This window comes from Trematomus bernacchii, unplaced genomic scaffold (genome assembly GCF_902827165.1).
Source record: "Trematomus bernacchii unplaced genomic scaffold, fTreBer1.1, whole genome shotgun sequence".
In the NCBI taxonomy this organism is placed as follows: domain Eukaryota; kingdom Metazoa; phylum Chordata; class Actinopteri; order Perciformes; family Nototheniidae; genus Trematomus; species Trematomus bernacchii.
In genome coordinates, this window is record NW_022988066.1 from 1,333,813 (window position 1) to 1,361,690 (window position 27,878).

General features: G+C 40.2%; 5 protein-coding genes across 8 annotated transcripts; 4 read left to right on the plus strand and 1 right to left on the minus strand.

Moving 5' to 3' along the window:
* Positions 1-1,846: 1,846 nt before the first annotated feature.
* Positions 1,847-7,157, plus strand: LOC117474726 (uromodulin). 3 transcript variants are annotated; one of them, XM_034120715.1, is made up of 9 exons: positions 1,847-2,129; positions 2,612-2,922; positions 3,233-3,988; positions 4,526-4,833; positions 4,959-5,110; positions 5,631-5,873; positions 6,465-6,624; positions 6,720-6,795; positions 6,902-7,157. In XM_034120715.1, the coding sequence occupies exons 2-9, from the start codon at positions 2,859-2,861 to the stop codon at positions 6,919-6,921; spliced, it is 1,779 nt and encodes a 592-aa protein (XP_033976606.1). In that variant the 5' UTR covers positions 1,847-2,129; positions 2,612-2,858; the 3' UTR covers positions 6,922-7,157. The 3 variants fall into 3 exon arrangements, with proteins under 3 accessions (XP_033976606.1, XP_033976607.1, XP_033976605.1); XM_034120716.1 differs by lacking the exon at positions 1,847-2,129 and having other exon boundaries at positions 2,400-2,725; positions 2,831-2,922; XM_034120714.1 differs by lacking the exon at positions 1,847-2,129 and having other exon boundaries at positions 2,400-2,922.
* A 1,858-nt stretch (positions 7,158-9,015) lies between these two features.
* Positions 9,016-12,802, plus strand: si:ch211-286b5.5 (uncharacterized protein LOC100003596 homolog). Its single transcript, XM_034120748.1, has 3 exons — positions 9,016-9,228; positions 9,704-9,830; positions 11,836-12,802. Exons 1-2 carry the CDS (start codon positions 9,139-9,141, stop codon positions 9,827-9,829), a joined length of 216 nt encoding a protein of 71 aa, XP_033976639.1. The 5' UTR covers positions 9,016-9,138; the 3' UTR covers position 9,830; positions 11,836-12,802.
* A 1,325-nt stretch (positions 12,803-14,127) lies between these two features.
* Positions 14,128-18,732, plus strand: si:ch211-286b5.4 (afadin- and alpha-actinin-binding protein). 2 transcript variants are annotated; one of them, XM_034120711.1, is made up of 13 exons: positions 14,128-14,281; positions 14,409-14,451; positions 14,545-14,639; positions 15,149-15,217; positions 15,306-15,429; positions 15,529-15,607; positions 15,705-15,825; positions 16,529-16,682; positions 16,820-16,923; positions 16,997-17,158; positions 18,041-18,155; positions 18,253-18,406; positions 18,538-18,658. In XM_034120711.1, exons 2-13 carry the CDS (start codon positions 14,409-14,411, stop codon positions 18,656-18,658), a joined length of 1,341 nt encoding a protein of 446 aa, XP_033976602.1. In that variant the 5' UTR covers positions 14,128-14,281. The 2 variants fall into 2 exon arrangements, with proteins under 2 accessions (XP_033976602.1, XP_033976601.1); XM_034120710.1 differs by having other exon boundaries at positions 14,173-14,281; positions 18,244-18,406; positions 18,538-18,732.
* An 882-nt stretch (positions 18,733-19,614) lies between these two features.
* On the plus strand, positions 19,615-21,001 carry nanos3 (nanos homolog 3). Its single transcript, XM_034120690.1, has one exon. It carries the CDS (start codon positions 19,753-19,755, stop codon positions 20,485-20,487), a length of 735 nt encoding a protein of 244 aa, XP_033976581.1. The 5' UTR covers positions 19,615-19,752; the 3' UTR covers positions 20,488-21,001.
* LOC117474781 (dentin sialophosphoprotein-like) lies at positions 20,693-27,811 on the minus strand. The gene is made up of 8 exons (XM_034120786.1): positions 27,745-27,811; positions 27,414-27,456; positions 26,995-27,092; positions 26,116-26,912; positions 24,731-25,568; positions 24,093-24,229; positions 23,560-23,658; positions 20,693-21,325 (listed from the first exon to the last, which is right to left on the minus strand). Exons 2-8 carry the CDS (start codon positions 27,445-27,447, stop codon positions 21,247-21,249), a joined length of 2,082 nt encoding a protein of 693 aa, XP_033976677.1. The 5' UTR covers positions 27,448-27,456; positions 27,745-27,811; the 3' UTR covers positions 20,693-21,246.
* Between the last annotated feature and the right edge of the window lie 67 nt (positions 27,812-27,878).

Sequence of the window (27,878 nt, forward strand, 5' to 3'; positions counted from 1 at the left end):
TCTGGCTTGAACTAGCATCACAGAGCAGCACACTGACTTTCAATGGATGTTTCCTTCTGCACTTTTTCTCTCACGACAACAGGGCATGTTTGGTTTTTCTTTGAGGGAAATAGTTTTTTTGAAGCTGTTGTTGGCCTGTGGAGAAATGTAATCATAAGAAATGACTCCGGAGAAGCTGCAGATAGAGCCATAAGAAATGAATGCAACTGATTATTTAATGTTTAATGTTGTTTTTATAGGCAATCATTTAAGCTTTGTTAGTTCCAGGTTTAATATGTGCAATAAGTTCATTTCAATAAGTTTTGCAATAAACATTGAACCAGTCCGGCCCTCGACTAGTACCCATTTTTTTATTTTGGCCCACTGTATATTTGAGTTTGACACCCCTGACTTAGATGATCCCATGACTTTTTCTCTGGAACCATCATTGATCAAAATGCCAATTTAGTCCATTTCTTTTTATTCCTCACCAAAATGGTGTAACATTGTTATGTGTTCAGATGGTAAATCAAGTCTGAATCACAAAATCAAATCCACAAAATCCTCATCAAAAAAATGTGCTGAGCTTTTTAGTCAGAAGTTACATACTTATATCAAATGACGTTGGAGCTAAGCTAGTAAAGGAATGTTAGAATACAATTTTCCTTTGTCATTCATGGAGCTCAGAAGGTTTTTTAATTAAAAAGTGAAACATAACTTTTTATGAAAAAAGAAAATGCAGTCACATGTTCCGTTCTTCACTGTTGCTTTGAAGTGTTGGACTTCTTATCAGTGAAGCTGTACTAATGTACTCAATCCATCCTGAGAAGTACACAAACCGTATGAGCTTTATAGCAGTTTTATGACTGTGTTATTGAAAGTTGTATTTGAGTAAGGCTTGACTCGTCAAAGAAGTGTTTAGATTGCTTTGTAGCATACGTTTAGTAAGATGTTCAGCACAATGCAGCTAAATGGTACTTTACGTGTTGTACAATATTATCAGTGCTCTTGTTGAACAAAGCTCTTCAACTATTTATCTAAAAAGGAAGTACGTTTAGAAATATGATGAACACCATGTACAGGACGAGCCACACTGATTTCATTTAATAGGAAGTGACACAGGAATATGATAAAAAGACACAGTAAATCACTATTGTGCTGTTTCCTTCATGCTCGTTCCTGCTGTGCAAGATCTCTCATTTGAAGGAATCTTGCTTGATTAAAAAAAAAACTTTTCAAAGCTAGATAATACATAATGCAGAAACATTAGATGGGGTCCAACATCGGACTAACGGTTGCTTATTAGACGATCTGTCATGGATGGATTGGTGAAGTCCTTCACCTACATGTCACTCAAAGAGACCTGTACTAACCAGGAAGAGACTCAAATGACCACAAAGAGATACAAGAGGCCGACAAGAAGATTAAAAAAAGGCCAAAACAACTACAAAGAATTTCAAAATAGCTGCAAAGACACACAAAGAGACTCTAAATGATTTCAGCAAAACAACCACAAAGAGAAGCTTAACAACTATCTTAACAACATTTCTGCACACATGTCTGCACAGCCCTCCACTTTAAAATATAGTTCACTGTAGGTTGCCATATTTTGTTGTTTATTCATTACATGTCACTTGTTGACTTACATACTCAATACTGTGGAAATCCCCCACAGGAGCAATTTGGGGTGAAGTGTCTCAGGGACACAACGACATGCTGACTGCAGTGGGGTTTGAACCTGTGACCCCCTGATCCAAACACCAACGCACTAGTCCACTGCGCCACACGCCTCCCTATTCATTGTCTTACAGTTTTTTGTATTTCAATTTTTTTAGCTTTTAAGGTTCTTAGTACATTTTAATTTCAATTTGGTGTAAATACATTTCTTTATTATTTTTTAAAGCTAAATCGTTTCCTAAAAATACTTCTTTGTATTATCTTTATATTTTTGACCTACTATTGCAACCTTTTTTCTTAAATAGTTTATGTTTGCATCACCAGACACCAAAGCAAATTCCTTGTATGTGTAAACTGGCAATAAACTTGTTTCTGATTCAGTGTATGTGTCTTGTTCCTACAGTTTGTTGGAGAGCTGGTGGGGCCTTTTGCACGTCGGTGCCCAGGGGCCCATCATCTCATAATCTGCCTATGTGAGCAGAGCCAGTTTCATTCATGCCTGATGACAAGTGCTGAGATTCAAATGACATGTACAACTGTCTCAGTTCTTCTTCTTTGGACAAAATAATCGTATTCATGGTCCATTTACCATCTCTAGAAATGGATGCCAGTGTCATCTTTTTAGATCAAAATGAGTAAAAGCGTTCACGAAAAATGTGAGTTAAAAGCTGCACAGGAAAAAACGTGATGTTCTTTTTCCTATGTAGTCCCTGCTGTTGACAAAAGGTGGTTATAGATTGGCCACTCAGGTCTGTAATGTACAAACTTATGAAGACCTGTCTTTATGTTTGAACACCGTCCTGAGATTGATTATGGTACCATAAAATCTATTGACTCAGGACTTTATTGGTGTGTCAGTTCTGTTTGAATTGTATCTTAATTTTGTGTTATTTTGAGCAATAAGTAACTATTTTGCTGTCACTTGAATAAAGGACCCATTTATGTAATTCAACAGTGATTGCTTCATCTGGTTCTTTGAATGCTCCAGGAGCCCTATAAATGCTCACACTTTGAGAATTCACCTACAACTTCTTCACCAACTCCTGAATTCCCACACAGTCTCTCTAAGGTGAGTATTAACGCTGACAGATTGGTACTTTTTAATGCATATCAGCATCATTTAAAATGTGGTTGTAATGTATTAACAAAGTTCTCTCTTTTTTGTCTTTTTCAGCAGGTTTGCGTCGTGGTTTTGATCCATAATGGGGTTGCCAGCGGGTTTGATTTTGGCCCTAATTCTGCAGATTCTTTCAGGAAGCACTTCAGGTAAACCATCTGATATCTTTTTATCTCTGTAAGGACATTTTGACTCATGTTTTCTGTGTGATTGTACTCTAACTAAAATATAAAAACAAATTGTGGTTATATTATTAACAACAGATATCTACATTAAATATAAAAAATGGCAATCACACACTTCTGATGTAATTCTAAAGGTATCACTAAAAGATTAGACTTTTTGTGTTATCATAGAATACCTCGACACCGATTACTCTTAATCTGCGAAAGTAAGGAAATGCATTGCAATTGCATGTAATAGCTTCATCATGCATTCATCAAACCATCCTTTTCATAGGGACAATTGCCTCCAGCTGTGACTCTTGTGATGATGAAGCCAACTGCCTGAAGACACGAGAAAGAGGCGACTCCTTCACCAGCCAGGCGTACTCTTGTGTGTGTCAAGATGGCTTTGTAGGCGATGGGCTCACCTGCTACGATGCAAAGCTCTGCAGCGACTCCTCTTGCTGTAGCCAAGGTTATCAGTGGACACCAGACATGGGCTGTGTGGACACTGACGAGTGCTCCCTCTCAGAGTCACCCTGCACCCCACGCCAGGTCTGCCGAAACACCCCGGGGTCCTTTGCATGCCTGGAGCCCTCCACCCAAACTGTCCTGTTCCACTGTGGACGCTCTGATTGTCCCAGGGGCATGGACTGCATCGATGATCATGACTCTCGCTGTGCTGACCCCTGTGATCACTACACCAAACTGAATGACGAGTGGCGTTCAACTAATAACACAGTGATTAACCGCCCACGCTGTGACCGAGATATCAGATGGAAAGGCTGGTATCGCATGTATCTGGGCAGAGAAAGTGCTCAGCTTCCAGAGAGATGTTTAGGTAGCCACAGGTGTGGAACTGATGCTCCCATGTGGATGACAAAAGCTCATCCCACAGAGTCAGATGAGATTGTAAATCGCAAGGTGTGTGCTGCCTTCGAAGACGACTGCTGCAGTTATGACACAGACATCCAGGTCAAGCTCTGCCCTGGAAACTTCTACGTCTACAAACTCGTGAAGCCATCCACATGCTACCTTGCTTACTGTGCAGGTAGTGGTCCATTTCAAACGTCTTTCAGTGTTTGGGTACACACAGGAAATAGGACAATCCAGTCATCTGGGCTGGTCAGAAAACATGAGATTCATAATGCCAGATTTGGAACCCATCCCTATGTTACATGCGGGATGATTAGATTATACTTCCCCCCCATCTGACTATGTCCACCTATGGCTTGAAAACTACCTTTGTAAGGGTGCAGCATATGTTTCTTGCCAACCAATCAGAGCAGACTGGACTTTTTCACAAAGGGGGTTTAAAGAGACAGGCGCCAAAACTGAGCATTTCAGAAAGAGGGTGAACACAGCTACAGTATATTCAGATAGACAGTATGAGAAAAAATAATGGAACATTTAAACATAGAAGCATGTTAACATGTTTTAGTAGAAACCCTGAAACCCAATATGAACCTTAACATTAACATAATATGTCTCCTTTAAGTGTTTTAAACTTATCAAGAAGACATTATTATCCTATTGGTTTTAAATACGATGTCTAAACCAATTCATTTAAATTCTTTTTTTGAAACAGAGGTGAAGGGACCAGCCCCTGAAGTTGTACCAACCACACCTGAGCCCATAACTGAGCCCCTCACCCATGCACCTGATACAACACCTGAGACCTTCAGCTCCACTGAGGGACCCAATCACCCTTCTCAGCTGATTTGTGGCCGTGAGACGCTTCAAGTTGGGTTGGATGTGGACAGCCTTACATCCTCTGGTTTGAACCCTCTCTCTGGAAACCTGGCAACGCTCAACTGCTCCCAGTTCACAGTGCGTGATAATGTAGTGTGGTACGAAGTGGAGACCAGAGCCGGTGTCTGTGGAAACACTTTGAAGGTAAAGAATTGCTGTTAATGTGTTTTGCTGTAAACCTGATCCAGTCATGCTGCTGCTAATAGCACATCCTCTCAAGCCAACTGAAGCATAGAACTGCAAAAACGTGATTATCCTTTGTCTTTCAGACCAACAGCACACATGCCATATACTCCAATAGTTTGTTCATCTACCCGAAGAGCAACTCCTCCTTCGTCCATCCTCTGAGTGTGCCCTTCACCTGCGTGTTTCCCCTGGACACACACAGCAACATGGACGTGGCTGTCAGACCATTCCTGGAGTAAGTAGCCTTTAACCCTCCTGTCATGTTTGGGTCAAATCTGACTGATTTACTTTACTTTCTTCAATCATAATATAATCATAATCATTGTGTTTTACATTTGATTGCCTCAAGGCCTTATAATATCCTCCACACTTGCCATTTGAACAAATCAAATTGCTGTATACCACCCATTTTGAGTGGTTTAGTCAACTTTCTAACACCTATGTTCCCTGTCAAAAATAAATGAATGGGTAACCCTAGATTATGTTCCTCTATCAGATAGTACACACCCACAAATAGACAAATTGTACATTTTGGAATACATTTTCAGTGTTTTTCTTTGACTCCAAAGTAAGGGGGGAGAAACGAACATGCAGGAGGGTTAAATGACTTTGACCAGAATAGTGAAGCTCTTGTGTCCATTATGGTATTATAGCATTCTTGATACACGTAAAAAGGATGGATCTGAAGAGTCTTTACACAATGGTGAAAATAATTGTTTGAGATAACAAAAAAACAAACACGTTTTTCTCCACAGACTGAAAGGTGCTATTACAGGCTCTGGTTCCAGAGCAAAGGCCTCCATGTCTCTGTTCCACAACTCCAGCTTCTCAGAGAAGTATCCTGCAGGCCTGGTCACCTTGCCGGTCGGCTCCCCGCTGTACGTGGGCGTCTCGGTGGAGGAGACAGATCCAAGCTTTGCTGTTGTTCTGGAGGACTGCTACGCCACGCACTTATCAAACCCTCACAACCCCGAGCAGTACCCTCTCATCCACAGCAAGTTAGTACTCCTTTACAGCAGGGCTGCAATTTAAAGTACATTCACTCAATTACTTGAGTATACAATTTAGGGACTTGGACTTTACCTGAGTATTGTCATGTTATGCTACTTTATACTTCTACTCCATTACACTTTGGAAGCTATTACGGTACTTTTTACAGCTTTAGTTGCCTAACATATTCAGATATAAGAGAATACAAAATATAAAACAACTAATAAATAAACATTGACATACAATTATGGGTTCAAGCAGCCATATGCAAATTAATTAAAACTAGCTCCATATTAACCAGATGTGACAGACACATAAATGCATCAATTATAGTCAAGTAATTTAATATATATCATTTTTAAGGGATATTCTGCATTTTGAGCACTTGTACTTGTGGTACGTTTGGGGCCAATGCTTTTGTACTTAAAGAAATTAAGATTCTGAATGCTAGACTTGTAACAGAGTATGTAAAATGTACTATTGCTTAGTTAAGATATGAGTACTTCTTTCACTACTGCTCTTAGTCCTGTTCCATGTGGTCTAATATAAATGGCAGGAAGTTGAATGTAGTGATGTGTGATGATGGCGCTGTCTCCCAGGTGTCCTGCTGACCGCAGACAGGTGTCCGTGGTGGAGAGCGGCGCTTCTCTCCGGGCTCGTTTCTCTTCCCTGTTCTTCCTGCTGCAGCATGAGTACAGAGACCTGTACCTTCACTGCAGCCTCAGCCTGTGTGATCGGAGAACCAGCTCCTGTGTTCCAGTAAGTCACTCATTTCACTTCATCAATAATTCATCAAAAATGCCCCATGTTCTGGTTTTAATCGTATTTTCTCCAACTTCTCCCACCACCCATAGCCCTGCACACATAGGAACTATCGCTCTGTTTCCAACTCTGAGCATCTGGAAACCATCACTGTTGGACCAATCCTTTGTGAGTATGACTTACAACTTAGTGTCATGGCTTGTGTTCAAACACAAAGAAATGTATGGAATTAATAACCATGTTTCTTCTTTCTTTCTCTCTTATATATCTTCAGGGGAAAAGGCAACCGAGTGAGCTGATAACATACTGTGACCTTGTTTTGTTTCAAGATGTTTTTACAAGATTAGTAGAACTGGTGTTACATGTATAATGAATGTATCGATCGTTGATTATATTTCCTTTGTAATGATTTTGTCATCCGTTTTTGATAGGGGTGATTAAAAGGGCTGGGTGATCTTTCATCATGTTATGAGTCATTTCATATCTGGATAATGATATACATGATATGGCATGTTTCTGCTTATTAAACAAATAAATTGTCAATATGAAAAAACTATGAATATTCCTGTGTGAAATAAGTATTTGAAAAATGAAAAGCATTTTCATAAATAGGAACTGAAGATCCACATAACAACTTAAAGTTAAATTGTGTGTGAATGTGTGTCAATGTTAGCTCTACCTTCAGCCCGAGTGGCACATTGCTCTGTATAAATGATGATTTGTAAATGTTAAATAGTTTTGAGGGCCGTACAGACTGGATAAAGCGCTTTATATGTATAATCCTTTTTACCATGTGAGAATGGAACTCACTAAACGTAATAGCAACAGTTTTCTCTAATTGTTATAGTTTGCCAGGTCAGGAGGATCTGTAATCACTTTGATGATCCCCAGACTTTCCTTTGAAACCATTATTGGGTTAAAATAACAATTCATCCACTACTCATGTTTATTATAGTAACAGTCACATCAACCAGAGACCAAGTCGGACACAGATATGAGTAATTATCTTCAGTGAGTGAAGTTACATACTTATGTCATGTGATTAATACAGAGCAACGCTAAAGGAAGGTAAAGATAAAATATGTTGTTCCGTATTATGTACCTCAAATGGATATCATTTAAAGAGGACATATTATGCTACATGTCAGGTTCATTTTTGTATTGTGTGCCTCTACTGTGACATGTTTACATTCTTTAATGCTCAAAAAGATCTTTATTTTTCTCAAACTGCCTGTGCTGCAGCACCTCTTTTCACCCTCTGTCTAAAACCAGAGCCCAGTCTGCTCTGATTGGCTAGCTGGCCGACTCTGTTGGGATTGGTCAATCTCGGATGTCCTCACCTAGCCTATCACGTATAATGTCTTGGAGCGCTAGCCAATAGAAGCGCCAGTGTTACATAGTGATGTTACTGTGTTTATAAGTTAACAAAGGGGTCCAATGGAGGTGTTTGAGGCAGGGGGGGGGGGGGGGGGGGGGTGTGGGGGAGAAACTCCCTCTGGAGGGAATTTTGGGATTCTAGCCTTTGCATTGTGCATTGACATGCACACAAACCTATACAACACACTATCTTGTTCAAAAGGGTTGTAGGCCCTTATAGATGAATTGTGGAGTTTCTAATGACATGTAAACACGGTATGTCTGTACTTATTCCTTTGACTGTTATGTGACAAAAAAAACTTGGTTCATTTACAATTTCAGTCAAACTGAGTAAGAACATGAATGATAAATGTAAGGTGAGGTTTAAACCTCTGAAAAAAGCAAATAAGTCAGGATCAGAATCAGAATTACTCTTACATTACAGACATTTACGTTGTAACATCAAAGTATAGATACAGGCGTTATTCAGTTAATTAACAGATTCATATTAATACTAAAAAAGTGTGGTGATTGAATCTATTTTTCTGCTTAATGTATACCTTTATTTTGTCACTTTAAGAATGTTTTGAAGCTTTATTAATGTTTAAAATGAAGAACCATTACATTAAGAGAATTGTATTCTGTTACTGATACTTTTACTTTTAAAAAGGTTCTGATTACTTCCTCCACCAGTGCCCAAAGTGTATGGTATTGACTAACCTAGTGAACTAGCCTTCACTTGCTTGCTTCTCTGGTTATTTGAGTAACACTACAGTGCAATCGTGTGAAATGAATCCCACCACAAAATGTTTCCTCATTTAATGTTTTGATATAAATAGTATCAAACTTCTAGGTAAATGAGCTGGTGATTTAACACTGTGTTGTGGTTGTTTACCCTGCAGCTGAAGGTCACAGTATACACAGCTCTGCTTTCTAGGAAACTCATAATAATGGCTAGTGTATGCAGGGGGCGGTAATATCAGTATAAATGACAGGCCAAACCTCCAATAGAATGTCTCGCTGGCCCACAGGGGGCGGGGCAGTCGCTGAGCGATGTTTCCCAGTCAGGTTTAGAGCAGTTGGGGCTAATTTCCGCTCGGTGGTGGCCGTCTAGATAAAGTAGCCCTCAACTTTTCTCCGCCAACAACCGTCGTCATGTCCAACAACAACGCCAGCAACAACTTAATCATCGCACAGCGGACCGTGAAGCAGCTCCGGTTAGAGGCCAGCATCCGGAGGATCAAGGTACGAACCCCCTCAACACTGACACACAAACACGGAAGACTGGGCGAGAGACTGCTGAATGGCGGAGACAAACTGTTGCAGAAATGACACAAAGTGGACTCTTACACCATGTCTTCAACAAAGTGCTCTTTAAAGTTACTCATAAACTCCTGTGTAGTTAACTAAACGTTAGTGAAGCCACAGTTAAGCGAGCAGTTTGTTCCGCGTTATAGAGGCTGTCAGTCTGTGGAAGCGTCACCACTTTAAAGTGTCGACACGTTTATCAAAGTTAAACCTCTTAATGTGTGCTATCTGAAGGAAACACTGTTATAACTCTGTTAAAGTGTCGTTTAATAGACACACCAATCCGTTTATTGTGAAGTTGCTTGCAAATGATATGCAAAACAGTGGCAGTTATGTGGTGTAGGTTTGACAGCAGGCCAGCTGGAGCATTACAACAGTACATGTTTATGTTTCCTCATGTCTGGCTCTGCAGGTGTCCCAGGCCGCTGCTGAGCTGAGGAACTTCTGTCTGCAGAATGCCTCCAGAGACCCCCTCCTGGTCGGGGTCCCCTCCAGTGATAATCCCTTCAGACCCCCTAAATCCTGCTCTCTGTTCTGAGGTAGGCCTTCTTTTCCCTACACTGAGGCTTCATCTGGGGAGTTAAGCTGTGCAAATAAGTACACTAGGGATGAAATTCATTACACCTTCACAGTTTACACTGACATGAATCTGCTGAATTCAAGCAGGCGCTGTAAAGCCCCAAGTGCCACCAAGACTTGTAGAAAAGGTCTTGTGTATGTTTTTTATTAGATTATGGAGTAAAGCATTCAAAATAAAAACAATATACAATTATATAAAATAGAGAAAAAGCAGAAAATCCAAACAAGCTGGACCAAGCAAGTTGTTTCGCTTGAAAGATTTCACAATGATAAAAGATAAACAATTATGAAAACAGTTGCAGAGAATTCTTCAGTTAATCTAATAATTGATTAATTGAGTTATTATTTCAGTTCAGATTCTGAACCATATTTATTTAATTGGGCTCTACTGTACTTTATTTATTGACGTGGATGCTTGTGACTATCAATATTCAAACATACAGAATAAAAATAAAAAAAATAGTTAAATAAAGCATAAATAAAAGAAATACAATGATATAAATTGAGGAAAACAGAAAATCTGGACCTTGTTGAAGCTGGACCAAGCAATAATCTAATAATTGATTAATTTAGTTATTATTTCAGTACGGATTCTGTCCCTATTTATTTCATTGTGCTCTAATGTACTTCATTTATTGACATGGATGCTTGTAAAGCCAATTTCATTTCCCCTTTGTGTACAGTTTCTAATCTAAATCAAATGATATAAGGCGGAAACTATTCATTATTCAGTAAGGTGATCAACTTCTTTGATTCTCATTTGTTTGCTTAAAGGTCCCATGTCATGCTTTTCCGGTTATTACCTGTCCCCTTGTGTGTTATGTAGCTTTTTATGCATGTGTAAACGGTCTGCAGAGTCACAAACCCTCAAAGTACACCCTGTAGCGAGTAAAACTCTAACACAGAAAAGACCTGTCTATGCTGCCCCAGAACGCCTCCTTGGAGATTTCTCTTTTACATTACATTACATTACATGTTACTTGTACGCTTTTATCCAAAGCGACTTACATACTCAATACTGTGGACAATCCCCACAGGAGCAATTTGGGGTGAAGTGTCTTGCCTAGGGACACAACGACATGCTGACTGCAGTGGGGTTTGAACCTGTGACCCCCTGATCCCAACACCAAGGCTCTATCCACTGCGCCACACGCCTCCCTTTCCATTGTTTACTTCTTGGGTATAGTGACGTATTTGGGTCTTGTGATGTATTTGGGTATAGTGATGCAACGTAACGGCTCTGCAGATTGGTCCAAATCCGCGGAGTCGTTACGTTATGTCCGCGGAGCCGTTACGTTTGGACCAATCCGTGGACTTCCTCACACACACACTCGGCGGGGTTTCGCTGTGTCTCGCTGTCTCGCAGACGGCCACTGGGCTCACAGGGAGGGGGGGCAGGAGCTCCAACAAGCCGTTTAGGACAGAGAGTGAATACACATACTATACAGAGATGCTGTATGATAAACCAATGTGAGTTTGGAAAATTGCACACTATATAAATCTATTTTAGTATACCTCAACAATGGAATTATGATCAGTAGAAATGGCCATGACATGGGACCTTTTAAGTTGTTTTTCAAGCAAAAAAAGTGCTATACATCTGATGGTTCTTGCTAGTGATTAGTCTAATCACACATTGCTACTGTCCACAACTCGGTGAACATTTTTGTTCTTATACAACACATGTTGGTGACATGCATTTAAGTTAATCCTGGCTTAAAGTAACAGACATATTTGCTGTTTTACGACTTTTTTATATAAGAATATTGCTTTCACCATGTTCCCTGAATCTTATACAAACAACCCGATTCAGATTAACATTATTACCATACAAGCTTGATTAATTTCTATTATTTACTCCTTTGTTTTCCCTAATGTGAAATATAATGTCTTCAGAGAAAAAGGCCTATGAATGTTTTGACTTCTTATTAGTTTTAAGTTTTCCCAATTATGTGTCTACTGCAGAAGGAAAGGTGGCGGATTCCTGAATTTACCCGGCGAAGGCTCTCTTCATTTCTACTCGATGTCGCTGTAGGTCGACCAGCAGCTCCTCTTGGGATGATCCAACATGGGACTGATGGGTTCGGGGGAAGGAACTGCTCCAGTTGTTTGCCAAATGTAATAGTATCATAACTCCTATCAATTTCAATTAAAACGGGGCCAAATTCTAAATGTTATCTAAAAAAAAAAAATGTATCGACACTAACTTGACTAATGATTAAGCCGTTCTTGGTTTACCTAGTACTAAACATGTCTTATTGTAATTTTCCTGACCAAATGGTGCCCGTCTCCTGTCAGTGAAATTCCACCCATGTCATTGGCTACTGAAAGTGCAAATTCCTCTTTTGTTTTGTATGGCAGGTCAAACATTAATTTAAACCAGGTGCTGTTCAAGAATCAGAACATGTTCTGTTATATATATATATATATATATATATTTACATTTATATACACTATATTGTATTGTGTGCCAACAGATAAAGTGGTAGCTATTGAGCTAAATTGATTGGTGTCTTCAACTAAGGTACAGCAACATGGTACTCTTTATCATATCACTGCAGGGCATTTGTCCTTTCATCGCTATTCTGTATATATTTAACATTTTAACTTTTAGGGTTTCTATTGTTAGCCTCTATGTTTCTGCCTCTAATTTAAAAACACATGCCTTACAATGTTTGGATAGGGAAACCTGGAGCATATTTCATGTAAATCACTTTTAATATATAAATGGCCAAACAGCCAATGTTAATATATCTGCTCCAGACTTACAAAGTGTTTGTATTCAATGAATCATGCTGCAGTGACTTGTTGCATTAATCGTTCTCCACACTGGAATCTTATTCCAATTAACCAAAACTTTTGACACTGTTCAACTTTTCTAACTTTGCTGCTGTCGGCAACCTTTTCAAAAATTAAACTTTTCGGACACTGACTAATTGTTGTATGTGATTTTTGAATATAAAGAAAAATCTCTTTTTAATATGGGTGGCTTATTTCTAAAACTGCAAAATTGAGTAATTTGTCATCTTCCCACTAAACAACAAAGCTTTTCACCCTCTGTCTGAAACCAGAGCCCAGTCTGCTCTGATTGGTTAGCTGGCCGGCTCTGTGATTGCTCAAGTGATTAAAGATGCCCAGCCTATGGAGGCGTTTCAGGCAAGGGGGGGGAGGAACTTTGGTATTCTAGACTCTGCAGAGCATGTACATGCACAGAAACTTAAATAATGCATTTCAGGAAAACAAAACCCCCAAAAAGCATAATAGAATCCCTTTCATAGAATTGTGCACTCTGCTTAACCCAGTCATCTAAAAAGCATCATGCTCAAACTGAAACAAAGATTCTACCCCCCTAAAGGAAGAAATACATAGCCAACATGACTCCAGCAATACTGGGGCTTCTTTTTCCAATCACACTAAGAACTTTAAGCTGCGTCATTTGATTGGTCATCATCATTCAAAATTAAGTTTAAAGGGCACATTTGTGCTAAAGTTTGAATCGTGAGTATTTAACATAATACGTTTATTGTAATATTGAAAGTTAGTTTATGCTAAAGGATCCAGTGCAGTCATTTGTACCAGTATCGCACCAGTGCATCCCTACCTTTTAACACTTTTGTAACACACAAATATAAATGAGACTTCATGACTCACACGCTTTTAGTTTATTGTTGCTACTAACACACGAACAGGTAGAAAAAGTGTCACATTAAAAGGTTGCTACGTCTTTTATTTCATTCTGATTCAGGCAGCTAAATATAGGGAAGTAAAGTGAATGGGGTTGTTGTTTTGTAGGCTGGTGAACTGCTGGACTAAATGTACTTGGTCAAATAAAGACTATGGGGACATCTGGCCACAGTGTCATAAATGCACAGGATAATAGCTGACAAGCAGCACCATTAGCACAGAAGATTAACAGCATGTTCTGTACTTCTAGGTTGTTATTTTATATACAGAAAGGGTCGTGGAAGATTTCTCAGATGATTTATTGATATATGTATGGAAAAACAACAACAAATCCAGGTAATACATGTAGTGTGTAGCAGAACACAATATCATTCTCTAATTTACTTGACAGGTGACATGACATGCTGACCATTTTCTGACTTAAATCAGTTTGAGTGGCAAACATTTTTTTTTAAAGGCTGAGTGTGTCTCTGGGCTTATCAAGTTCTCTTCTAATCATGGATATTTCTTTAAATGAGGCCTACAACACCTCCAGCTCCTTATTTAAAAAGTAAACAATACTTTCAAACCATGTGCGCAAGTTTATGTTGGGGCAAAAGCAACTGACTGAATCATGTTAATCCTGAAGCTTCCTTCTGGCTAATGGAGGTAATCAGCAGAAGAAGTGACATCACCTGGAAATAAAACCGGCAGTGTCTGTCTGAGGAGGGTTTACCTTTCTGCTCAGGTAAGGCACTTGACACATCATTGTTTTCCATAGTAAAAAGGTCAAATGTTTTAATCCTGTGCACACCACTTACAATTATATTTGATTAACATTTGCTCTTGATGCTCTTTTGTGAATTGGCATGAAGATGGCTTCCAGGTTTGGCCAGAAGAGAGTTGGAAGACACTCAGGTAAAACGGTCACACATGCTGGAAACAAATTAAATCCACACAACCACGTACAACTCTCTGTCCCCTTCCCCCTGCTTGTCTTTTGTACCACAGACTCCTTTCTGCTCAGGGACCCCAGCCCTCAGAAGGAGCTCTCTCCCAGTGACTCCTGGTGGGCGGACAGGGAGGAGCACAGAGACTCCCTCAGGGTGGGTAAATAATGAAGTGAATTAAATATAGGATATCGTTTTCACATTTTCTTTTGTCTTTACACAATTCTTAAATCAGCAATTATTCATTCAAAACTATATCATTATTGTCCCATTTGTGGAACAGTGTGTGTCAATAACAGTTCATAGTAAAGGCCTGCACACAAGAATAAAATAAAGAAAGACTCCTTAGAAAATGTTTTTTTCTGTTTCTTTATACAGTATTTCAACAGGGCATCTCAAAAGGTTGCTGGGTTTGTTATGTCAAGTGAAATCATCCTTGGATGAAAAGATGATTGGATTGCTTGCTCTTTTTTGGCACAACTTTTGACTATGTAAACAAATGACACCATTTGTTGTCCTTTGGGAAATATCAGATAGAGAGAATACATGAATTATGACACGTGTTGTTAGATGGAAATATTCAGTTTTATTGCATGTTTTAAATATTTTCCACAAAATATGCACTTGTTTTATTCTGCTGGGAAATCTAAACCTCTACCTTGAAGGAGCAACTAAAGGAGATGTCTGAGCATGTTGCCAGACTGCAGGACACACTGAGATATGAACGGGCCAAGGTATGTAGTATGTGTGACAGATATGTGACTACCTGAATACATTTCAAACATCTCCCCCTTCACAAAATAATCTCTAACTTGTCGCCAGTGCACTCGTCTGCAGCTGCGGGGTAACCAACAGGAGGGCGAGCTGAAGCGCAGAGAGCAGCACACCAACCGACTGAAGGAGCGAATGTCTCAGCTCACTGAACAACACCGAGAGAAGGGACCCTGTGAGGCTCAATCTGTCCTGTATCAGCTAAATCCACACAATATTCATCCATGTTTTCTTAAACCACAAAACATTTACCATATTGCCTTGTTCTCTATAGCCATAGAAGTGTTGAACATTCTCCCTGGAGGTCGAGGCAAAAGAGAACCGCCAATCAAATCATTAAGGTCCACTGCAAAGTAAGATATCACTCTCTGATTTATAGATATAGCCCTTCAAATGTGTTCTCCACCTCCTTTCTAACCCTTTCTCTCTCTCCCTCTCTCCATCTTGTAGACGAGAAGAGGCCACACTGCATCTGATGTTGGAGCGCAGAGAAGCCGAGCTCAGGGAGGCCATGAAGCTGCGCCACAGCCTCACAACTTTACTTCATGGGCTCAGAGTCGACATGGAGCATGTGAGAGAAAGACGAAAGCCTTTAACTGAGACAGTAACTAGAATTAGTCATTCTGCCAAAAATAAATCTGACAAACTATAAGTGGATCTGAAAAGGATGATTTATTTTGTATAGTTACTTTGCTGTCGTGCAACTCTCAATTGAATCGAATGGTCTTCCTCAGCAGATGCTTTGTATGTTAAATATATACAGAAAAGTGATGAAAGGACAAATGCCCTGCAGTGATATGATAAAGAGTATATGTTGCTGTACCTTAGTTGAAGAACAAAATAGTTTGTTTTAGGAGTTAAAGCAGAGTTTGCTGAATACAAGGTTCAGTCAATCCCTCAAAGTTTATTTATATAGCCCAATATCACCAAGTTTACATTTGTCTCGGAACAGTTTGTACAGAATATGAATGCGACACCTTCGGTCCTAAGACCCTCACATCGGACAAGGAAAAACTTCCAAAGAAACCCCACAGTTAATGGGGAGAGCAACAGGCGACGGATCCCTCTACCAGGACGGTCAGACGTGCTATAGATGTTGTGTGTGAATTAAAAAAAGATAATACATTTACAACATAGGTAGTAGATCATCAAAAGCCCCAGAACAGCTTCTAAAACGATCTTGTGTTGATATTCTTTTGTTGATCTTGGAAGTGATTATGCTGGAAAGTAAGATACATATTCAACATAAAACCAGTCTAACCTTGTTTTTAAAGAGCCTGTCTGACGTGCTGGATGTTCAGGATGATTCCCAGACTGAAGACAAAAGGCTAGACGAGGCTGAGGGAGCGCTGGGGGACCATGTAACAGGAGGAGTGGTTCGGAGTTGGAGGCAGGTGCAGAGCAGACTGGCTGAATTCTCTTCTGAAGGTAAACTGCCGGATTTAGCAATCTTTTAAAGTTGTGACCTCCAAAATGAAAAAAAGTATTATTAAGCTGTCTATTTTATATCAGTTGACATATTTTAACTTATTCACATGTAGTGTGTATCACTTAATTGTGTTTAGGCCACACTGGTGTTGGTATCGACCATGAGAAGCTCTTGGCTCGACTAGATTGTGAACTAAAGGAGAGTCAACAGCTTGTAAGAATACAACAGCAGCTGCTACAGGTGTGGTTCAAACACGTTTTCATATGACCTTTTGCTAGTGTCAGACTTTGTAATGCTACCTTTTTGTCTGCAGGACAGCTTTGCTTCCCCTGTTGTCTCTGAACTGGCTGATTCCTACTTTTTGGAAGAGTGGGAGCGTCTTCAGATGCGCTGGGCAGAGCTCGATCATCAGAGGCGGACTTTTGAGAGGGAGAGGAAGTCCTTCACTGAAGCTGCCATCCGACTAAGCCATGAGGTGGGAGGAGAATTTGCAAATTTACCTCAACAGGCTTTATAATCTGTACAGTACACAACACCCTCTTTCCTTACATACTTTATGCGGACGGGGGAAACTACCCCGACGGAAGTGGAAACAGGAGGGATCTCTCTCTGTCTAAATGTGCATTTTCAGTAGTAGTTTCAAACCAGTTGATTTCTTACACTAAGACAAAGACAAAATGTTCTGTTAAAATGTTTCTCGAATGCTAACTTTTAGTGAATTTAGAATAAATCTATATCTGAATGTGTAATCTGGATGTTCTAATTGTCTTTTCATTATATCCCCAACATTTTTGCTAGTAGTGTCTTCCGGTAGCCGACAGTGCAAAAGCGTTGCAACGGCCCAAAACACTCAATTAGGAAAAACGCGCTGCAGAAAGCTAGCGAAGCTAACGAAGCTAACCTATTCTTCAAATATACTGATAAAACACTTACAATAATGAAACAGACTACCTCTGTAAATAGTGACAGTTGGCCAACTTGTGTATATATAATCCCCGTACGTCAACAAGCGCTCCGGTCCCAGCTGTGTGCATCACATTTTATTGTCCCCATTGCCGTTGTGCTTTGAGCTTCCTGCAGCGGTTTCTTTTGTTGGTGTTTTGCTGTATTTATTCAGCGTTTTTAGTAAATGCTGCGTATATTTCATCAAGTTGGTAAAGTGGTGCTTCATTTGCATGTGTTTTGGCACATTTGTGTTTTCATATTTGCATCGTTTTTTTTTAACTGCACAGCGTTTATGCTGATGGAAATGTTTGGGCCGTTGTAGCTCCTTTGCACCTTTCGTCCACCGTAGTGTTTCGCCTTTTTTAAAAGCTGCTTTTTTGAAAGCTGCTTTTTTCACTGTTTGTCTGTACAGCGCTGTGATTTTGAGCAACACAAGGCCTCTCTCCTGAAGCAGAAATATCTGTGTGAGCCACCTCGCTCTGGTAAAGGAGCTCCAACCAACAATAGGACAGAGGGCAGTGCTCTCAGTGAGTATGCAGTTAAATTAAACTAAGTGATGTGTAATCACTAATGTGCTGTGGTGAAATAATAAAATAAAAAAACCCTGATGTGTAGTGGCTCCAGATTTCTGTAGCTTGGGGCCCACTGGCATATCTGGCTGTCTTCCCATTACTCCATCTCCGACCAAGTTGGGGACAGCCGCTCTTTATGGAGTCACGGTACACACCCCCAGCACTCCTGAGCTCTACTCCGCCCTCAATCTGTCCTACAACTGCAGGTTAGTCAAGTCCTGCATTGATAGCAATGGCATGAAGAGAGAAAAAATAAAATTGCAGAATAAACATAAAAAAACATTTTCAGTTATTTTCCCCCTTTTTGTTTTTCTTCTTTTCCTGTCTTCTCCCTCAGAACCAGCGATGTTGACAACCAGTCGGAGACATGGGACGGCCGGGCAGACAGGATGGGGCACACACTCCAGATTCCTCCTACAGACTGGTCACTTGAATCTACTTTTGATGATAGGTGGTAATATATTAAAAAAACATATTGTACCTTATTTCCAACTTTTTAAAAATAAATAAATAAAGGATGATTGTAATGTTATCCTGTGTTATTTTCTTCCACGGTGCAGTTTTAAAACAAATCAACTTGTTGGTTAATCTTCCCTGGCGTTTTCTCAAAGTGGTTAATTATGGCATTTTTGACTATGTTGGGCATTTTGACTCACATCGTTGTCGTACTATTCAGAGACACTTTTGGCTTGCATGTAAAAAAATGTTTACAGTATGATGTATAACATTTGTATTTGTCTCCCATGTGGATAAGTAAAAGTAGGCAGGTAGCCACTTCAAATCTTTTACCAGCACCTCAAGGTCAATCACCATTACTGATTACATTTGAAAAGATTAACATTTAAAGATTAAAGGTGGGGTAGGTAAGTTTGAGAAACCGGCTCGAGATACGCTTTTTGTTATATTCCATGGAATGCTCTTAACATCCCGATAGCAATGAATATCTTAAGTGCTTTGACAAAAAATCCATTAAAAAATGTCATCTGTGGAAGCCGTAGTACTGTAAAAAGCATAACTGGATGGCCTACCTGCCTGTCAGCCTTCCATCTGTGCACAAACTTATCTCGTGCCAGTCATGTGCGCGTTCGTGTGTGTTGGAGGGGCTCTGTAAGGAAGTAGCAGATTTCTTCCGGCTGTGTATTTTCAAATTCGAGCGCACTCAAGCTGGTTTCTCCAAAATTACCTACCCCACCTTTAAAGACTTGTTTTTTTTAAATAGTATTGTCGAAGTAACTAAGTTTTACAAACAAAACCTAAGACAGACAAAACCCATGCTGGGGGGGCGGGCAGAATAGCATGACCACAGTCAACGACCGGCACACGCTGTCCATGAGCCCCACTGATTGGCTCCTGGCACGAGTGGGGGTGTGCACCTCTGATAACCACATGTTGTATGCAATTTCCAATTAGTTCAAAAATCTTCTTCCGGGCGTTCGGAGCCGTGCGTCAGCTACTGTCCTTTACCTCGTTATTACAAAGTCAACAACTCGATCGTCCCTCTGTGAGCGCTGTGCCACACAAGACCCGAAGTTTTTTCCGAAAAAAAGCTAGAATGAACGACTTGTTTTGGGGACTCTTTAATCACTTGAAGTCTGACAGAGATAGTTTCCAGCACTGGAATGACGACATAAAACGGCCGGACACGGTCAGAGAGATGATCCAGCACACAGCAGCTGGGTCCTCCTTGCCGGCCCTCGAAGCTCCGCACCCGAAGTCTGATGGCCTGTGTGGGGCCATAATGCCGGTGTGCATTAACGCAGGTAGCCAACGTGGCGACATTAGGGCAGGCTTCTCGCTGTTTGGCTCTGCGTCTCGTCCACCACCTGATGGGTTGGGGTACTCTACAGACTCCTATCGTGCTATTGAGACAGGCTTCTCGCTGTTTGGCTCTGCGTCTCGTCCACCACCTGATGGGTTGGGGTACTCCACAGACCCCTATCGTGCTGATTCTCCAGACGCTATGGATCCAAGGGTAGTTCAAAGACCTATGGGCTCCCGGGGACCAAAAGACCGAAATAAATCCTCTCATTTGAAAACCAAGACTTCACCATTGTCATCTGCGTTGCCTGCGCGCATGTCTTGCAGTTTCTGCCGGCACAACGGCGAGTCCGAGTTGGTGTGCACATCCCACTGGCTGAAGAACCAGGTCGGAGATGTTCTGTGTCCCTACCTGCGGCAGTACGTGTGTCCCCTGTGCGGAGCCACGGGGGCCAAAGCCCACACCAAGAGCTTCTGCCCGATGGTGGACGGAGCGTACGACTCCGTGTACAAGAAGTGCAGACGCTGAACTAACGGGTAGCAATAAGATTTAGAAGGCTGAATGTTCTTTTAGATGTGAGTGTGGTTTTGTTTTATTAGTAGCCTATGTAGCCTTCTATAATGCTGATTAGTCAGCCGAGCCTTCTCTAAAAGCGTCTGTTTGGTGTGTTGATTTTGTGAAGTATTTCAAGAAGGTCCACAAGATAGCTTGTGAGAAGAGAAAAAATACATAATGCAATGAAAAATGTATGTTTATTTTACATATTTTAAAACGTGGCCAATCATGTTCGGCTTCATATCCCCTGTTCTTGGATTGAAGGATTATAGCAACATCATGTTTCCATGTCAACATTTTAAAGAAATGAGTGACTTGTTCTGAGGTGTACAGTAAGTACCTGTTCCCTAAGTGTGTTTTATTTTTATTTTTGAATTATGTACCTGTGGCTCTTCAGCTCGTCTCACTTCGTGAAGAGGGATGTGTTAAAAACTGTTTGAATATTAATGTATGCCAGAAAATATAAATATGTAAATGAAAATCTCTGTGTGTATTCTTTGTCAACATTTAGTTATGTGTATGTCCAATAGCAGATGATACTAAAAAATACATAAAGACTAACTTAACGCTTTATTTTGGGAAGAACTAAGACTTTAAACGTAACAATCCAGCTGTCAGTGATACAAAAACAAAGTAAACGGTGATACATTTGAACATTTGTACACTCAAACACCTTCATTACTCACAAACCATGGGTCAACAATGACAATCTTGGTGGAAGGGACTTCCTCCTCAACGTGTGGAGCTTCTTGAAGTTTTACTGCTACGCCGCAGGTTCTCCAGATCTCTGTGAGTGGCCATGACCTTACGACTAGAAAGCAACCAGAGGTCAATTATTGATTAATGGCATCAATAACTTAAGTATTCTTTACACATTTGGCAATTGACAACAAGTATTGACAACATTCAGGCAGGTTGAAGATGTTAAGTACGGATGACTAACAGGAAAAGAGGGTAAAAGATGAACTACAACTTATTGCCATTTGCCCCTTGGATCATCACCCTGAATTTATTTATATTTATTTTGTTTAAAATGTGTCTTTACATTTTATTTTGGCTACCACTAAACCCATAGTGTATTAGTTTGACTTAGATTTGTACCCTCATAATAGAGTGGCGAAGTCCCTCCCACTTACTTCCGGGGTATGGGACCTTATTTCGGAAAAATTATGCATTGAAGTCAATGGGGAGAGAAAACTTATCTTTCGATCCCGTTTGAATTGTGCCATGAATTACACATATGATGTTTGTCAATCTTAAAAAATCATTTCCATGTCAAAAAAGTCACAGTTTGTCTTAAAACTGTTGAAATATAAGACTTTGAAAAATACGAAACTAGAAAGACTACAAATCCCAGAGTCGCGTAAGTGATGTCACAATTGAGACACTACGATACACGTATAATACCGTATATATACGATCAGCGCCATATAGATAGAATCTATCTATATGGCGCTGGCTAAGATAAGATAACTTTCACAAGATGCCTGTGTGCTTAGTACCAGGTTGTTATTATACCAGCAATGGGTCTTGCTCGTTCTTTCGCTTCCCGTCTGATGAAAGAGGAGTGTGTGGATCAAGTTAGCTACCTAGCTAGTAGCTAGCACGTTAGTTAGCATTACAGCCTTGTCATTTGTATTAGCCTTAACATGAAGTAACGTTAAGTAACCCAAAATGTTAAACAGTAAGAGTAGTAGTCATATTTCGTGAACCCTTTGAATAGTACTGTCACCGGTGTGATCATTCTATAATACACCATTTAAGCCCGGGGGAGAAATGCTAACGCTAACGCTAGCGATCTTCTCTACTTCATGCTATCTGCACAAATGGTTGACATTAAACATTAAAACGACCAGGCAGTTCAGAGAGAATCAAAGGAAGGCAGGCAGGCAGCTTTGCATGACATTCTTCAGGACGTGTTTCATTGTGGTGATAGTGAGGGTAGTCAATCGTTTTGTTGACAAGACAGTGGTGACGGCCATCTTGGTGACGTGTGTTGTTGACCAGAGATCAGATGTAGTTCTTTGAGCGTTTCACACAAACAAATGTGTTACTTCACAGTTTTACGACACATTTTTTTTTTTTTTACTTGCAAAATTATCTTTTAAATTGACAAACATCATATGTGTAATTCGTGGCACAATTCAAACGGGATCGAAAGATAATCTTTCTCTCTCCATTGACTTCAATGCATAACTTTTCCGAAATAAGGTCCCATGGGGCTCAACCGGAAGGGGAGGGACTTCGCCACTCTATACCATCTTCAAAGCCTGGCCTGATGGTGCCAAGCAGTCTATGGCTGAAACCTGATGACACCATCCAGCCAATAGGAGCACAGAGAAGGTTGAGAGGAAAAAAGAACCGACCAATGGTGTTAAGAGTCAAAAGTGCAACTGGGAAGAGAGCGGAGCAGGAGATGAATGCAAAGGGAGGTAAGAGCCAGTGGTGTAAAGTAACTAAGTACATTTACTCAAGTATTATACTTAAGTACAATTTTGAGGTACTTTTACTTTACTTGAGTATTTCCATTTATGCTACTTTGTACTTCTACTTGACTACAATTCAGAGGTAAATTGTTTACTTTTACTCCACTACATTTATGTCATAGGCCTACCTTTAGTTACTTTACAGATTTGGATTAATGATGTGAAATATAATCAACACTTAAATCAGACTTTAGTTCCACCTGGAGTACATTCACAAGCTACCCTGCAGTATACAAAGTCAATAAAACTAGCTGCACCTTTAGCAGCTTTAAAAACACATCAATAACTATATCAGAACATATCATATATATAGTATTCTGAAATGGACCAATTTGCATATTGAGTATTTGTTATGCTAATACTTTTTAATGTTTACTTAAGTAACATTTTGATTGCAGTACTTTCACTTGTAACAGAGTATTGCTACACTCTGGTAGTTCTACTTTTACTCAAGTACAATATCTGAGTACAATACAAAAGGGCCCCTAAAGGAGAAAGAATGATGAATATATACGGGTATACAGTATTTGATTGAACAGAAAATGAATGCTTTCCTTACTTTAGAGAGGAGAGTTCTCTGATGAGCCCACAGATCAGCTCTGTAGCATCTTCATGGTCTGGAGAACCAAGATCTTCCTCCTCCATCACATCCACCTCACTGGATGGAGAAAAGTGTACAATGTATATTACTAAAAGTGAATCTGAACCGTCAGTTAATTACAGGCTTTCTATATATCCATCTATAAGCATGTTCAAATATTAAACATTTGTTTTCATTTTACAAAAGAACAAACGTGTAGACATGACATAGGAAATTATTACAGTAATCAGATTTTGTCCAAATGTCTTATCTTCTGTCTTTGTTTATATTATTTCAGGTGTCAAAGTAGCTCCTACATCCTTTCAAAATGTTTAACTCTAACAACCTGTCAATTTGTACGTTCTTTTTTCACAATAGAAGCAAAACCCCACTGAGTTTCCCACCTCTACTGAGCTAAACCCTGAGCTTGTTCGCTCTGTTTTCTCGACCGTCCCTTTCTTCACACCACTGTCAGGTTACTTGTAGGATTTAACGTTTCCCTTCTTCCTTACCTCAGACTGATAGTGTTCAGCTGCGAGTCAGTAACGTAATCCAGGTACCCAGATCCAAACGGGTCGGTGGTGTCCCAGGTCTGAAGGGGCTCAGCGTTAGAAGTCGATCCAGCACTGTGTTCCTTATCACCATCACACTGTGTGCAACAAAAATAAATGTATCATTTCTGTAAAGCAAAAAAGAACCTTCAGTGTTTATCAATTCATTTATACTTGTGTTTTTAGTAAAAATTGGGTGTCAGAAAATTGGAAAGCCTGCTTTTGCTTAGAATATTTAAAGCTATTTTCCATTTTTCCCAAACACTTCAACACAAAGGTAATATATTTAGAATGATATATAAAAGAGAAGAAAACAATCTTCTCTTTTAAGAAGCTGGAACCGGCTAGTATTAGTTTTTTTCCCTAATAAAACAAATATAATGTAATGAATAAAATGACAACTGAATTGTGTTTAAATTCCAATTATCTGTTGTTTGATTAATTCTTTAATAGTTTCAGCAGCAACTCATTATAATTAATTGTGTTGCTATTGCATTATTCATAGAAGCTGCATAATCATGTGTGGCAATGTTAGGACAAAAACGATTTGCTTAACTCACAATGACAAATATTTTATTTACGAACTACATGTAACTTACACGTTGTACCTTTGTTCCATCACTCACACTGTCTTTCCTCTCTGAGCCACTAGGCAGCGCTGCAGCCTCGCAGAGCTTCACAGTGTTCGATCCTCCTGACTGGGGGTCTGGGGGTAAAGCACCTGCCTCAGCTCCATCCCCAGCTCCGTCCTCAGCTCCGTCCCCAGCACCTGCCTCAGCACCGTCCTCAGCTCCGTCCTCAGCTCCGTCCCCAGCTCCGTCCCCAGCACCTGCCTCAGCTCCGTCCCCAGCACCTGCCTCAGCACCGTCCTCAGCTCCGTCCTCAGCTCCGTCCCCAGCACCTGCCTCAGCTCCGCCCCCAGCACCTGCCTCAGCTCCATCCCCAGCTCCGTCCTCCGCTCCGTCCCCAGCACCGTCCTCCGCTCCGTCCCCAGCACCGTCCTCCGCTCCGTCCCCAGCACCACCAGTCAGCTCCTCCTTCTTCTCACTTGTCCTGGTGTCACTATTCACCTGCAGAACGGCAGCCTCCATTGCATCCCCGTTCTCAGTCTCCTCATTTTGAGTTGGATTAGAGTATAAAGTGATGGCAGGACTTTGGTCTCCTGCTGCTGCTGACCCATCTTCCCCGTCTTCTATGGGTTCCTGAGGTTTTTCAGCAGGAATCTCAGCAGCGCTGCCCTCAGGTTCCTGCTGATCCGGATTCTCCAAAAGCTCTTCCTTTTCCTCCTCTGTCGGCGGCGGGTCTGACTTTGTGTCAGCAGTTTGCTCTGGACCAGGCGCTATGACACCTTCAACCTCACAGCTCTCTCCCATTGGATCACATGCAGCACTGGTCCCATCTGAGGTAGTGACAGTAATGAGGACTTCTGTTTCCTCCCTGTGTGTTAAATCAAATCAATTGTATTACTGATGTGTGATCAAGTATATTTGTCTGTGTTTTATTCAGTGATTGAAACTTTTTTTATACTGAAGCAGTGTATATTCCCTAAATGTGTCCACAATAGATTACAGATGTTAATCTAAATTGAGTAGTATTAGACAGAAGTGGTACCCTTTGCTATTGTTTTCACTATTGATTAATCTGCTGATTACGTCTTTGATTTATCGTTTGGTCTATAAAATGACAGTGAAAAATATACATCTCAGTTTCGTAAATCCAAGGTAATGTCTTTCATGTTTTGTTTTGTCCATCCAAAAACCAAAGTATTTATTTTAATTTGATGTAAAACTGAGAAAAGCAAGAAATCTCAAAATGTTCGGCAAAGAAAACTTAATTTTCTGCCCTTTATGCATTGAATCCTTACTTTATTGACCGCTACTACTTCCACCAATGGTCGTTGTCATGAAAATGTGAAAGTAAAACAGAAACAAAAAATGTAAGATATTCAACATGTTGTTTGTATTCCTCACTACATTTTTCTGACCTGTCTTGCCCTCCACAGTGACTGGACTCAAGTTGTATATCTGGCTCTTCCTGTTCTGTGACACCTCCTGCTGGGATGGATGATGGGGATGATAAGGGGGAAGAAGATACCATCTCTTCCTGAGCCACAAGGTCAGCTGTGTTATTACAAATCTTTATCTTCTCGACTCTCTCCTGTCTTTTATTCCCATTTTTTTGTGTGTGCAAAAAATGACTTCGCTCCCTCTCTGTCAGACCACACATACCCATCCTTCGCTTCTTTTTGGCTGGCAACCCCGCTGCCGCCTCCTTAGTGAGTTCCTTGACATCAGCCATGTTCACATTGCTGGGTTCTTCGTGGATGGCTTCTTGTTTTTTCTCTGAATCACATTGAGAATTCTCCTTTGCACCCATTTGCTCATCCAAAGCAGATTTATCACCCTCTTCAGAGATTGCCAAGAAGACCTGGAGTTGATCGGTGCATGTTTGTGATGGTGATCTGTTACATTCCTCTGCAGTCATTTCCCCCTGGTTCTTTTGAATATTGTTGCATTCATTACCGGCATTTATTTTAAATTCCTCCGGCTGAGGAACATTGTTGTGATTGGCGACTGCTGTCTCTTCTTGATCTGCAAAAGCTTCAACCTCCACATGTGTTGCTTCTGAATGTTTTTCATATGTGTCAGGGTCTTGTTTGGTGAGAGAGGAGAGTCCTTCTGCCTCATGCTGTTGAGTTGAAATTATAGTAGATTCCTGCACAGGGGTCGGGTGGGACTGTAGCAGTTTGGTATCTACTGCTGAGGTACTTCCTTCAGTGTCCTGAAAATCAAAACAGACTTCATGTGAATACATTGGCTTGATAAGATGTACATGTAAGTTCTGTTTGAATCACCTTAATTACCTGCTGATGGCGAGAAGCCTGGACATCGTCGGTTTCTGAGATTTCCTCACTCGGACATTCCCTCTTCCTCGACCTGAGGGACCGAGGCTGCACTAGAGCTGAGTTAATTGCACACATGAGGACCAACTAAATTAAAAATAATCACTTTACCTGATTAATATTTAAACTTCGCATTTCATGGTAAAAGGAAGCAATTATAAATCAAGGAGAATTTATTGTTGAGTCTCAAAATAACGGTATTTCAAACATTTCAAATATATAAAAATTATATATATTTTAACAGAATCAAGTCACTATGTATTTTTTATTTAACCTTTAAAAAAAAAACTGTGATGTGTTATGATAAAAAAAAAAATGTGGATGACACACTTAGATTGCTTCTGTTAAACAGTAGCACATTATAATATTATCTGCTTTACCACTCCCGTTGATCTTTGCTTTTCCTTTGGCCATCTCCTTTTCCTTGAGAATAAAAATAAAGAGAACAAATAAAGACACAACATATATAAGAAATATCTTTAACCTAATATAAATAATTTCCCATTGTTACGGATTAGTTTATAGTAAGCTAACAATAGTTAATGTAGTAAAGGCAGCTAGCTAACAACTGAGTGAATAAAGACATTTGGAGATATTACTTTTGTAACGTTAGTTATAACGTTATAGTATTTGCTGCGGTTCAAAAATCAATGTATGATTATTTAAGTTAATAACTATTGGGTTACAGTGACAAAATGTCGCGTTATATACCTTTTCCCACAGTCACACAACAATAGTCTAAAGCTTGAGGTGTACGCAGAATTTCAGAGCATCTTTGGGTGTAACGTCACGGCGGGGTTTTACGTCAGTAATGGGTGTGTTTTGTCCAGCCGTAAAGCTCGATG

Bases quoted from the DNA above. Each gene is read 5' to 3' on its own strand.
- si:ch211-286b5.4 (XM_034120710.1), top strand. From the start codon at position 14,409: ATGGCTTCCAGGTTTGGCCAGAAGAGAGTTGGAAGACACTCAG. The intron at 15,608-15,704 runs GTAAGATATCAC...TCCATCTTGTAG, and splicing joins TCATTAAGGTCCACTGCAAA to ACGAGAAGAGGCCACACTGC. The intron at 17,159-18,040 runs GTGGGAGGAGAA...TTGTCTGTACAG, and splicing joins CCATCCGACTAAGCCATGAG to CGCTGTGATTTTGAGCAACA.
- nanos3 (XM_034120690.1), top strand. From the start codon at position 19,753: ATGAACGACTTGTTTTGGGGACTCTTTAATCACTTGAAGTCTGACAGA.
- LOC117474726 (XM_034120715.1), top strand. From the start codon at position 2,859: ATGGGGTTGCCAGCGGGTTTGATTTTGGCCCTAATTCTGCAGATTCTT. The intron at 5,111-5,630 runs GTAAGTAGCCTT...TTTTCTCCACAG, and splicing joins GCTGTCAGACCATTCCTGGA to ACTGAAAGGTGCTATTACAG. The intron at 6,796-6,901 runs GTGAGTATGACT...ATATATCTTCAG, and splicing joins CACTGTTGGACCAATCCTTT to GGGAAAAGGCAACCGAGTGA.
- si:ch211-286b5.5 (XM_034120748.1), top strand. From the start codon at position 9,139: ATGTCCAACAACAACGCCAGCAACAACTTAATCATCGCACAGCGGACC. The intron at 9,229-9,703 runs GTACGAACCCCC...CTGGCTCTGCAG, and splicing joins CCAGCATCCGGAGGATCAAG to GTGTCCCAGGCCGCTGCTGA.
- LOC117474781 (XM_034120786.1), bottom strand. From the start codon at position 27,447: ATGGCCAAAGGAAAAGCAAAGATCAACGGGAGTG. The intron at 26,913-26,994 runs GTAATTAAGGTG...TTTGATTTTCAG, and splicing joins AGGCTTCTCGCCATCAGCAG to GACACTGAAGGAAGTACCTC. The intron at 25,569-26,115 runs GTCAGAAAAATG...TTTAACACACAG, and splicing joins CACTGTGGAGGGCAAGACAG to GGAGGAAACAGAAGTCCTCA.